We start from the raw sequence: 13,046 nt of genomic DNA on the forward strand, positions 1-13,046 counted from the left end.
CCGGGCCTCAGAAGCCCTATCACCCGGACGTTCCGGTGCAGGATTTTTCACTACCTTGTCTAACTTTTCGGAAGTTAGGACCAGCATAAGATTTTTGTACCAGTCGGCATAGTTTGGGCCCTTTAGCTTGTTATCATCTAGAAGCTTTGCAAATTGACCGTTTGCCATTTTCTGATAAAATAGCAAAATCATTAGTCCACAACCTTAGTTTGATTCATTTTACCTACATAGATATGGCTTTTAATCTATGTTCCATTCCCATTTGTTCATCTCTGAGATTTCCCTCCTTTCTCAGTGACGGAGACGACGAAATGTCTCTGGAAATGTGGGAAATCACATGGGGTGCGTGAAGCCAACTGTTTCAGCTGCATAACCTCACCACCTTTCTGTGACGGATCATATCCACTCATCAAATGAGTTTCCCTTTGGCCTCTGTCAAACAAGGTTCAGAGCCGTTTTCAGGTAAACCTTTCTGTCCAGTGAGTGCTTACCCATCATATTCAGGTTACGCCAAGGTACCGTGAGAGAGTTCCCATTTTCTGGTGAAGCCCCTCCCACATCGGTCTATGACGCCCCTATCATCTTATGAAACACTCTAATAGATCCAACAGCAAATGGATAGCCCAATTTTATGGTGCGTTTCCTCATTACTGAAGGACCCATCATTGTGCTAATGACGGAAGGCCTTTAGAGAGTCCATCATATGGATCTCCCTATCACATGCATTCATATTTGCTAGAGGGAACAAAAACGCCCTAGTTTTAATTTAGGTCAAACCAGAGTGGCTCCCACTGACTTTCATAAAGTCAGATTTCTGGTAGGCCTTAATCGGCTAGGGGTTCCGTACGCATCCCTTTTCAGGGTTGTGGGGGCCCACCAAGCAAAGAGGGGTCATCCAATGACCTTGAAGGACACCATGGCAATGATGTGCATTCAGCCATGGTGTGCGCAAGAGCCACTAACGAGTCTTCATGGGCCAAGTACTTATGGCCCATGGTCGCAGCACATCAAACATCCAAACATCACATGTAAAGGAGGAATTGATCCAATCAATTAACTGCTGTAAAGCCCATTGAACAGCCCATTTAAAATTTAAGTCATTAACAATTAATGACTACTAGGTGTATGGGCTGAATCGCAGATAGCAGTTCGGCCCATACAGCTTATCTCACAGTAATGGGCCTTTTGCAGTTTTAACCCTTTAAAACTGGGCTTTACAGGTGGGCCGAATTAATCCTTGTAATTGAACATCAAATTTGGAACAGCAAGTGTGAGAAATACAGACTGAAAAACAGTCCCTATCGAACCCCAGATTCGGTCCAAACAGTTTTGGTCCAATCTAGTCCGAGAGGATCCAAAACTGATTTTCAATTCAAGAATTAATTCATGAAAGATCTGAAATTAATAATTTTGATTTCAAACAATCACAAATCAAACTATGGACTGTTCGCACCACCTGCAAAACAGAGGTTAATCACAAGGGTTGCAGTTTCACAAACTGCAAATCGCAGAAAACGATTTCTTCAACTGCAAATCTCCAGCGCCGCCTTCTTCTTCCTTCTTCTTTAATCAAGAAAAATAACAAAAATCCTATTTCTATTAATTACATTCTTGATCAAATCCTATACATTCAGTCTAAAATAAAAAAATTATTTACAAACCGAATATAAATAAGAGGAAAGTAAAAGGGTGCGCAGACTATCTGCGCCAAATCTGCACTGTGATCTCCAGGTTCGAACAGTCCATTAAATCAAAAATAAATAAAGAACAATTCTAAATAAATTTTGGATTTAATAAAATTAATTTCAGATCAATCGCCCTTAACAAGAAACAGTTTCTTGAAAAAAGAAACAATCTACGCAAAACTTGAAAGAACACCTTCTATCCATCTGCGCAGGGTCAGATCTGATTTTCTTTTGGTTCAAGATTCGAACCTGTGGCTCTGATACCACTGAAAGAATGGTAGGATCCATCTAATAGACGCCAAAAAGGTTGCAGAATGGGTGGGCGAATTTCAAAAATTTCCTACCTTCTCTCAACTGGGAATCATATTCCCTAAATTTAGAATACAATATTCAAAGATCCTACTTGAACCATAATCAAACCAGATCTGTACCAAAAGATAAATGGGAGGAATATACCTGATCCGGAGAAGCAGTATCTCCCAAATTTGGTGTTCACGCCCAAAGAATGCTCCAAGATCCGTTCCTGCTGAAGATGACACAGCTGTGAATGGAACAGAACCAGCAGGGTGCATCCTACACACTGGATCCTTCACAATAATCCTCTGGAAGTACTAAACACTAAATCCTTTTCAGTCTTTCTTGCAAGACTGATGTCAAGAACAGATTTCTTGACTTTCTTCTCTGCAAAGATCTAATCTTGCAATGGCAGATGGCGGCGGCAGAAGGAGATTTCCAAAACAAAAAAGGCTGAACTGCTTTTTTTGTTTTTCTGGAGAGTATGAATCAGATCTGATCTGAATTCGCAGGAGATATCCTATACCTCTTCAAGGTGGTTCGAAATCTCCTCCTTTCTTCTTGATTAAGAAACCTCCTTTTTAGGAGTTATCCCAATCCAAATCAGTATTTGGATAGGGGATAATCTTAATCCTTTCTGCAGATAGAGTTAGCTTACTCCTGATCTTATCAGGAGGTTACCAGATTCAAATCTAATTTGAATTTGGTCTCTAAGAGTGGATAAGGCTAAAAGGCCCAATCCTTTTACTAACATTAATCTCAAATTCGCCCTATGGATGGGTGATCATATCAGCCCACCTCGAAATGGGCTTTTGGCCCATTAAGTGTTCAGTGTCTAATTACTTTCCAATCTGCTGCCCAGTTGGGCTTCTTTGTATGGCGTGGGACCCAAGCATTGATCTACACACCAGCCACATGGGTTCGGCCCAGCCTTTAATACAAGGCCCGGCCAAATTCACTAAAAAACTCAATGAACCCCTTGAGTCCATCATATGGACCCTATGGGCCCAACACTTACATTAAGTGGTCCCTGGGCCAAGCCATCTTATAAAAACCCAGGGACTGTGGGCAGGTGCAAGATTAGCCCATCAGGTATTATCCTCAATGGTCTTACACTTAACCTCTCAGCCCTTAATGATCAAGCACTGCCCGACAAGAGAGGACCTCTCCCTCGGCCGCAAGGAACAGTGCTGCACTCTCCTCTCACATGGATCCCGGGAATTAAAACCATTTGCAAACAATTCGAAATTGTACATATATATATAAATATATTAATTTTGCAAAACAAAATTCCAACGATTGAAATCAACTACCGGCAGTTTGGTTTCCATCAGAGAGAGTGCATTCCCGATCATTACCCTTTGTCCGACAACGTGGCTGATTCTGTCACTATGATCACCCACTCAGATGAATTCTCAAACTGCCCCAACATACCCAGGTTTTGATCCCCGCTAAGGATCTCACTGATTGGCATATCAAAGGCAGCCTGATCCAACACCTAGTGAAATGTCATAATCGAGTCTAGGGGTCAGGTGTAACTTTCCAGTTTTGCCCATCTATCTCCAAGGTCCAGGGCAATACTGGAAATCTGGTCCGGTTCAAGGATTCAAGTAATCCCATACTGCATGTGCCTCGGGTCTTACCCTGATGGCTGAGACAGGCCATCCCAACACTTGGTGGCACACCAGTATCAGCCTTGGCAGGATAAATCTCCCCAGACTTATCCAACGGCTGTGAACATTTAAAACTAACATGAGTCTCTATAAATGTCCAGTTTTAGGGTTTCACACAGAATTAAACCAAACAACATGAATCAAACATGCACTTTATTTATTTCCACTAAATAACAAAAGTACATCAAATCAGATTGAAGCTAAGGGCATACAAAACTGTCTAACAATCACTTCCTATCGACTCCTCGAAGACTCCAGGTTCGACTAACATTGATCCAGGTATGCCCCTTGCTTCCTCTGATGGTTTAGTTCCTATTGATACTACTAACCTCATTGCAGACGACCTTGACCTTCCTATTGCACTCAGAAAAGGGAAGGAAAAGTGTGTTGCTCATTGCATCTCACACTATCTCTCCTACAGACTACAGTGGACTATCTCCTTCCTATCGGACCTTCCTTTCCTCCCTCGACTCTATGTCTATTCCCAAGGGTGTTAGTGAAGCTCTCTCCATACTTGAGTGGAAGACAGCTATGTAGGAGGAAATGAAAGCTTTGATTAAGAATCAGACATGGGAGATTGTGGATCTATCAGAAGGCAAGGAAACAGCTGTATAAAGATGGGTTTATACAATGAAATACAAGGCAAATGGGAGTATAGAAAGGTATAAGAGCAAGGCTGGTTGCATAAGGGTATACTCAAACTTATGGCATAGATTACTTAGAAACTTTTGCACCAGTGACAAAGATGAGCTCAGTCCAGATTCTTCTCTCATAGCTACATACTCTTGGCCACTCTTCCAACTTGATGTGAAAAATGCTTTTCTTAATGGGGATTTGCAAGAAGAGGTTTATATGGATCTTCCAGCTGGTTTCTACGATGATGTGGAAAAGGTAAAGATATGCAAGTTGAAGAAGTCTCTATATGGTTTGAAACAATCACCCAAAGCTTGGTTTGATAGGGCTTAGAAGAGCCTTGGTTGTTTTTTGCTATACTCAGACTCAATCAGATCATACTCTGTTTGTAAAGAGGAGGGGGTCCGTGGTGTCAATTTTGATAGTGTATGTGGATGGCATTGTAGTTATAGGAAATGATCTGAGTGAGATTGATTCCTTGAAGGAAAATCTACACAAAGGGTTTGAAATTAAGGATCTTGGGGAGCTAAGGTACTTTTTGGGCATTGAGGTGAAAAGATCAAAGCATGGAATCTTTATTTCACAAAGGAAGTATGTTCTGGATCTACTACAAGAGACAGGGAAACTTGGGGCGCAAAGGCAGCTAGTACACCTATTGATTAGAACCATAGAATAAATGCTTCAGAAGGTGAACTAGTGAAGGATGTTGGGAGATATTAGAGATTAGTGGGGCAATTACTATACTTATGTATGACACGACCAAGCATCTCTTATGCAGTGAATGTGGTGAGTCAATACATGCATGCCCCACGACTTTAGCATTGGGAGGCCATTGACAGGATACTTTCTTATTTGAAAGGACACCCGGGTAGAGGTATATTGTTTGCTGACCATGGACAGTTGAAGCTAGAGGCTTATATAGATACTGATTGGGCAGGGTGTCTAGGTGACAAGAGATCTATATCAGGAGTTTGCACTCTTGTTGGAGGTAATCTAGTTTCATGGAAGAGTAAGAAACAGACAGTTGTAGCAAGATCAAGTGCAAAAGCTGAATACAGAGCCATGGCACATGGTGTTTCAGAGCTCCTCTGAATCTATTCCTTGTTAGGAGAGATTGGATTGAGGTAGAAGAACCTATGATGCTATACTGTGACAACCAAGCAGCAATTAACATTACCCACAACCCAGTTCAACATGATAGGGCAAAGCACATTGAAGTGGACAAACATTTTATAAGAGAAAGGGTGACTTCGGGGGAAGTTTGCTTGCCATATGTTGCATCTGATTTGCAGCTTGATGATGTTCTTACAAAAGGTGTTGCAAGAAACAAGCTGGAGCATGATCTACGCAAGTTGGGAATGTGTGACATTTATTCCCAACTTGAGGGGGAGTGTTGAGTTATTAGGCCGATGTTCTCTTATTGGGCCAACTTTATTTATTTTTTATTTACATAGTTCAGTTAAGAAGTTATTGGGCCTTAGGCCCATTAGTTTATGTTAAGTTAAGTGGTTCTTTTTAGCTTCTTACAAGTAGCCGACCTACTAAGGGCATACTTGTACTTGTACATCCTTTTATGAGTATAATTAAAAGGAAGCAGGCAGCCAGATCTAATTCTTTTGGCTTCCTCTCATTCTCTTCTATTTCTTCTTCTTTTATTTTCTATCAGAAACTTTTCTCTTCTTTCTTCTTTTCATAAAGTTTATATCAAAACAGCTATCAGAGCTCTTCTACTAAAGGGATTCATCAAACACCATCAGCCAGTTGGGGAAGCATGGGAATGGCCCTTAGTGGTTGACTCATTTCCTGAAACATTGCTGATTCTCTGCACATCAACTTCAAGTGGATCCCTAAGAAGTCAAATTCTATAGCATCTCATGTAATTTTTATTCTTAATACAAATTAAGTTATCCTTCTCAAAAAAATGCACAACATTTATTCTTTTCTAAAAATAAAACACAAGGGCACAAGCATGCACATGTACACTTTAATAAATTTTGGGGGCTTGCCATGTCTGACACCAAGCATCTGTATCCAAATGTGACAACACCCTTGCCCGCACCCAAAGATCATAGGTTTTAATTGATCTCATTCTGCACTAATAAAATCCATGGTTCAGTTCACCTACACACATTCCTCTGGAATTTATGATAACAGAGTGTCAACTGTATCCTTCAAAACAAAGGTCCTATTTTGCTATTATTGCAAAGTCATCCAGAAATATTCGCCTATTAACACCGCTGCAAACCCATTAAAACCCATCAATCAATGACATGGATGTTTGCTACTCAAAAAGAGAACTAGATTAATTGTCCCTTCCCTTCATTCTCTTAAAACAGGACTTCTCTCTCCCAGCATTGTTTCCCATTTTTCTTTCAGATTCTCATTTTTTCGGTTCCTAATGATGTATGTACATGTACAATTATAGGCCAAAAGAACAATTACATCCCCTGTTCCATCCCTTCTTGTATATCAAGTTCCAACTGGCATTACTACCAAAGAAATAAGCAAAGGAACATTAGGCAGAATAGTATAAAAGAGAAGGCAATTTTTAGTACACAACTGACATCCAAATTCAGGATTACCAGGCACAAAATATGCAGGCTTGTGTGCAATATCCCCCACTTTGGAACTTTCTAGTAGCTCACCCTTCAAAACCAAACAGATTATAATTTTTGCCATTATCAGAAGCTTGTTTAGCCTAATGAAAAAAGAAAAAAAAAAAAAGAAAAAGATAATTTAGCCTAAAAGGCAATAATTTAGATCAGAAAAAATTAAGAAAGGCTTTTTGCATCTACGCCTCCTTGTTTCAGTAATTTTATATATTGCCCCTATGATTTAGGTTTTTCAGTGATGTCCCTATGCTTTACAGATTGACTGCATCCCTTCACCCACACCTAAAAGCAACCTAAAGCCATTAGTTTAGGAAGCAATGAAATTGCCTTTTACTCTTTCAAATTAAAAGGGAATAAAATCCATAAAAATTGATTTTTTTAATTAGAACTTGATATGTCTTGGTTTCTCAAATTTTCTATTTATTAATTTCTATATTGGAAGAATATTTTAGATTTTAGATAGGAAAAACATGAATTGAAAGATTTCTAAAGCAAAATAAATATGCTTTATTCCCTTACAAATTTCAAGTTAATCAAGGGAAGTTTTGTCACTTTATGATTTTAAGTTGCTTTGGATGGCAGGGTTATGGATGCAGTCAATTTGTAGAACATAGGTAAATCAATACAAAACCAGAAAACATAGGGGGAATATGCAAGTTGCCATAACTTCATTGTATTGGGCATAATTGTAACTGATTGCTTGAGATTGCAGTTTAGATTAATGTCTCTCTGCAATCTTTATCTATTGTAACTGAATTTCTCTGTTATTAATTAAAATTTCTTGCTGATCAAATATATATATATATATGCAAGTTGCCATAACATGGGGGTATAGATGCAAAAAGCCCAACAAGAAACTAGCTGACCTTTTGAACATAATCAAGTAGATCCATTGCATATGCAATACCCACAATATTGTCAATGCGCTGCTCAAAAACAGGAACCCTAGAAATACATCCATATAGTTCTTAGTACATAACAGTAGGCACTTTTCATTATTGTGCACAACTGGTAGTTTAAAATACCTGGAATATTGATGAGTCACCCACAAGTTGTGGAAATCAATAAGAGTTGCACTACCATCAATTGCAACAACATCTACCAAAGGAGTCATTACCTCCCTTACATGTGTATCTTTTATCTCTAGCACATTTTCAATCATGTCCTGCAAGAGAATCCATAGCAATGTCAACACACAGACAAAAGCAGTTTTGAAGAGTAGGTGGGCACTTTTACTTTATGCTATTTATTTTTTCAAGGAGAGCTTAGAATCATCAAGAAACAAAGCATTATTTTGAAAGGGAAGTAGTTCATTCAATTACAGTGAAGTTTTGTGGTGAAATTGTTTCTTAGAGGCGTTTATTATGCACAGAACATTGGTTTGAAAGGAGGTGCAGGAGATACAGATATGGAAGAATTGAACCATGATTATGAGGAGGATGAAAACAAGGACCATAACTCATTGGAAGTGAATAAAAGTATTAGTAAGGAGCTTCAGCAATTGCTGTTGCAAGGTAGAACTCAGAGGGTAGCCAGGGTGACTGTTATTGAAAGATGAGCAAAAAGAAACAAAAGTCTATTCTGGAAGAGAAAGAAGGATCACATGGCCAAGGATTTATAAGAGTAGTCCTAGAGAGGGAAACACTAGTGGTATAAGTGGGGAAAGATTTATATAATTATAATTCTCAACAATTTGGAACTCAGCATCGAGTTGAAAATAGCATGAACTAAAATGCACAATAAACATAAAACTGCAAAATAACTCGTAAGCATACCCTATTACCTGTTCTTCCTCCTCAATTGCTCCACTCAGTTCTGCCCCTCGCAGCATCAACTTCAACTCATCTTCAGTGACATATAGTTCACTGCATAAAAGAATCAAAGGTTGTTAAGAAATAGCAGAAGCAAAATAAACAATACATACTCTTTTTTAGGTAAACAATCATAACAAGAGCAGTAATCGGGTCAGATTCAGATCGGGTCCAGCTACATCTGAATTTGATTCAATTATTAAAATGTTAGATCTAAATCCAGTCCAAAATCCAAACTGTTGGATTCAGATCTAATCCGAGTCTGACTTGTTGTGCTTAAAATAAAGAAAAATTGAACTTATTTATTTTTTAATTTATACATAGATAAATTTATATAAAATATTAAATATTAAATTTATTTAGTTAAATTGTATATTATCCGAGATTCAACATCCAATCCGAGATTAAACATTATTGTTTTATATTTATTTATTTTATATATAAATAAATGTATATATATATATACATATGTATGTATGTATGTATGATATATATATATACATGTATGTATAATATATGTATATATGTATGTACGTACGTATGTACGTATGTATGCATGTATGTATTTAATGTATTTATTTAATGCATATATGTATTTAATGCATCTGATTAGTAATCCAATCTGATTAAAATCCGAATAAATTAAACATTATTGTTTTATATTTATTTATTTTATATATAAATATATGTATATATATATATATGTATATATATATATATATGTATGTATGTATGTACGTACGTATGTACTATGTATGTATGTATGTATTTAATGTATTTATTTATATAATATATATATATGTGTGTATATACATATATATATATATACACACACACACACACACACACACACACACACATATATATATATATATATATATATATATATGTGTGTGCTTCTTGTGTAAAGTGAAGGGTGAGGACTGTAACCATTTACTGATATCGTGCTCTTTTGCTGCCAATATTTGGAACTGGGTTGTTGCACTATTTGGGTGCAGGTGGAACTTGCCCACCGAAGTAAAGCTGTTGTTCATTCCGGCTGCCTTTAGGAGATTGACAAAAAGAGGGAAGCTAATGTGGAAATGTATCAGAGCCGCTACCTTGTGGACTTTATGGGATGAGAGAAATGCTAGAATATTTCAAGAAAAGGAAAGAAGTCTTGCTGAAATTAAGGAATGCATAACGAAATCTTCACACTTGTTGGCAGCTTACTCCTTTGATGACTTAAGGAGAAACTGGGCAGCAGTGGCTTCTACAGTCTCCACAAAGAACAAATCACAAGCTGAATGGGAATCCCCACCGGATGGAGTGGTAAAACTGAAATTTGATGGTAGCTGCCAAGGTAACCCAGGGCCACTTGGAATAGGAGGGATTCTGAGAGACAAAGATAGCAACATGTTGTCTTTATTTTCAGGACCAGTGGGTGTTGGTGATTCTGTAAGGGCAGAGATACTAGCAGCGGTACAAGGTAATACAGATGGCCAGTCAACTTGGAGTGAACAATTTGATAGTAGAAGGGGATTCCAAGGTAGTAGTGGGCTGGTTGACAAGTCCAGAGACAGCTTGTTGGAGCTACAGGGATCTGTTAAAGAAAGTTAAATGGCTGACAAGGAATATGTCAGTCAGGTTTCAGTGGGTCAGCAGATCAGCAAATGCAATGGCTGATTCTTTGGCCAAGCAAGGGGTGTCAAGGGGAGATCTGTTTTGGGCCACTTTGTAACTGTGTTTCAGGCTTGTGTTTGTTTAGTGTTTATGACTCAGTCCTAGGGGGAGGTAACACCTTGTGCCTCTTCCTAGGCTGAATGTACTACATACATGCATATATATGTGTGTAATAGGATTATATAATTATAACATTATTTCTTCCCCTTCTATTTGATCATTTGGGTAGCAAGGTGTTTCCGTTGTTCTGATACAATCAGCCTTCTGTTTACTATCAAAAGTACTGACCAATCAAATGGAAAATTCAAACAATAACCAATGAAAACCATATAAAAGAAGATAAAACATACCTTCTTCCTTTCAAACCAAGCATTTTAAGCATTCCCATTGATAGAAAAGTCACAACTCTTCCCACAGGATACAGTACCAAGGAAAGCCATGCCACTGGCCTGGCCTAGAGAGAGTGCATGCAGTTGTCAAAAAAATGGTAACAACCTCATCAAAGTACATGAAGCAACCACCATAAAGAGGAATTGGTGGAAAAAAAGACCACTTTGTTATCATTAACAAAATCACTAAGCTTTGTTGAGTCAACAAATCAAAGGATTACAAAGATCAATCAAAAGCACCAAAATGTGCCAAATACAAAGCCTTCCACAGAGGAAAGGCCAAACTTTTTATAAATAAACAGAGACTAAGAATATCCAAAGGAAGAAGCTCCCCAGTACAAACCATTGCTCTCAAAAAAAGACCATATCAATTAGCATAAAATGTGCTAATCACTCATATTTATCTGAACTCCAGGAAAAAGGTGGAAAATTTAAACTTACCACAAACCTAGCAACCTCTGTAGCATGGTGAACTGCTATACTTTTTGGAGTAATTTCTGTGAGGAGCAAAACAGCAACCTGAAATCATTATGGAAGATACTTGGTTTAGTTGACTTACCCTAGGAAACAAAGCATGGCTTCTTTCGTGTTGCCATTTACATGAGACAAAAAGACAGTCAACCCATAGGCTTAGCCCACTTAAACTAAGATTTTTAATCATCATCGAACCCAACTTTAATGTTCTTAACCCTAACCAAACATGGTTTAGGTCATGGGCTGGTGGGTCAGGATAGGTCAGGGTAAACCTTGATATCTATATCATAGAAATAGATAAAAACTTAAGGTAAAAATCATGAAAGACAAGAGTTGGGCTCAGATCCTCCTACATCTAAGACAAAGCTATAAACCTCTAACCACTAGACCTACACCTTTCAAATGCTTGAAACATAGTTACCTGCACATGTATGTGTTTTCATGTATGCACATTTTCTTGATAGAAATAAAGAAAAATCAGAAAAGAAGGAAGAGTAAGAGAGAAGAGAGAGGAGAGGAGAGAATGAGAGAAACTGAGATTGAAGAGGCAAAAATCTTTGCTGGCAGTGCCAGCTTTCTATTATATAGTAGGGTGACACCAAAAAAAAACAATAATAAAAGGTAAAAAAGACCACAGCCCCGCTGTGGCCCATAATACATCAAATATTAACAGTTTTAACACCCCCCTCAAGTTGGGACATAGATGTCAATCATGCCCAATTTGTCACACAAGTCATTGTACCGCAAATGATGAAGGCCCTTTATGAAGATATCTACAAGTTATTCTTCAGAGCTGGCATAGGGAGTACACACTTGTCCACTCATGAGTTTCTCCCCGATGAAATGCTTGTCTACTTCAATGTGTTTAGTTCTATCATGAAGGATTAGGTTGGCTGCAATGTTGATAGCAGCCTTGTTGTCACAATAAAGTGATAAGGGACTATCAACTGTGAACCCCAGTTCACCTAACAAGTTCTTTATCCACATAATCTCAGCAACTCCATGGGACATTGCTCTATACTCTGCTTCCGCACTAGATCTAGCCACCACACTTTGTTTTTTACTTCTCCATGTGACTAAATTTCCTCTCACACAGTACCCATTGGTAGACTTTCTGTCATCTACTGCCCCTACCCAATCAGCACTTATGTACACTTCAACTTTCAAATGCTCATGTTTTTGGAACAACAAACCAGCACTTGGAAACTTCTTGAGGTACCTAAGAATCCTCTTGGCAGCCTCAAAATGTGTAATGTTGGGATTATGCATAAATTGACTAAGGACATCCATGGCATAAGCAATGTCGGGGTCTGGTCATGGACAAATATAAAAAACTGCCTATAAGCCTCTGAAATTGCCTCACATCTTTTATAGGTTCTCCCTAACTATCACCCAACATGTGATTTGGATCAATTGATGAATCAATTGACTTCACTCGTAACTTCTCAGTACCCTCCAATAGATCTAGGACACATTTCCTCTAAGAAATGAATATCCCCTTTTGAGAGCAGGCAACTCAATTCCAAGGAAATAGTGCAAAGGACCTAGATCTTTCACCTCGAATTGTGTGGCTAAGAACTCTTTCCATTTTTGTATTTTTGTTGTCCAATCACCAATAACTACTATGTCATCAACATACACAATCAGGGCTGCAATTTTTCCTTCACCTTTTATTGATAAATGAATGAAATTATCATTAATAAAGAAAAAATGAGCATACAAACAACCTAAGAAGAGGCACGAGATGCGACCTCCTCTTTAAGGATGAAAGCAAAAACTCACACTAAACAATGTATGATCTAACTGACATTGT

General features: G+C 38.1%; 1 protein-coding gene across 3 annotated transcripts in view; it reads right to left on the reverse strand.

The window, feature by feature from the left end:
* LOC148878465 (putative DUF21 domain-containing protein At3g13070, chloroplastic) overlaps positions 1-13,046 on the reverse strand; it is a 74,138-nt gene that overhangs the window by 37,022 nt on the left and 24,070 nt on the right. For all 3 annotated transcript variants that reach the window (XM_088955088.1, XM_088955079.1, XM_088955095.1), the window contains exons 4-9: positions 11,201-11,278; positions 10,721-10,824; positions 8,681-8,762; positions 7,923-8,062; positions 7,764-7,842; positions 6,868-6,931 (exon numbers count right to left, since the gene is read on the reverse strand). In XM_088955088.1, the coding sequence (XP_088811214.1) occupies positions 6,868-6,931; positions 7,764-7,842; positions 7,923-8,062; positions 8,681-8,762; positions 10,721-10,824; positions 11,201-11,278 (547 nt within the window). The remainder of the gene's footprint in view (positions 1-6,867; positions 6,932-7,763; positions 7,843-7,922; positions 8,063-8,680; positions 8,763-10,720; positions 10,825-11,200; positions 11,279-13,046) is intronic.

This window comes from Nelumbo lutea, chromosome 1, assembly GCF_056320005.1.
Source record: "Nelumbo lutea isolate HS-2025 chromosome 1, American lotus-T2T, whole genome shotgun sequence".
NCBI classification, from domain to species: Eukaryota; Viridiplantae; Streptophyta; class Magnoliopsida; order Proteales; family Nelumbonaceae; genus Nelumbo; species Nelumbo lutea.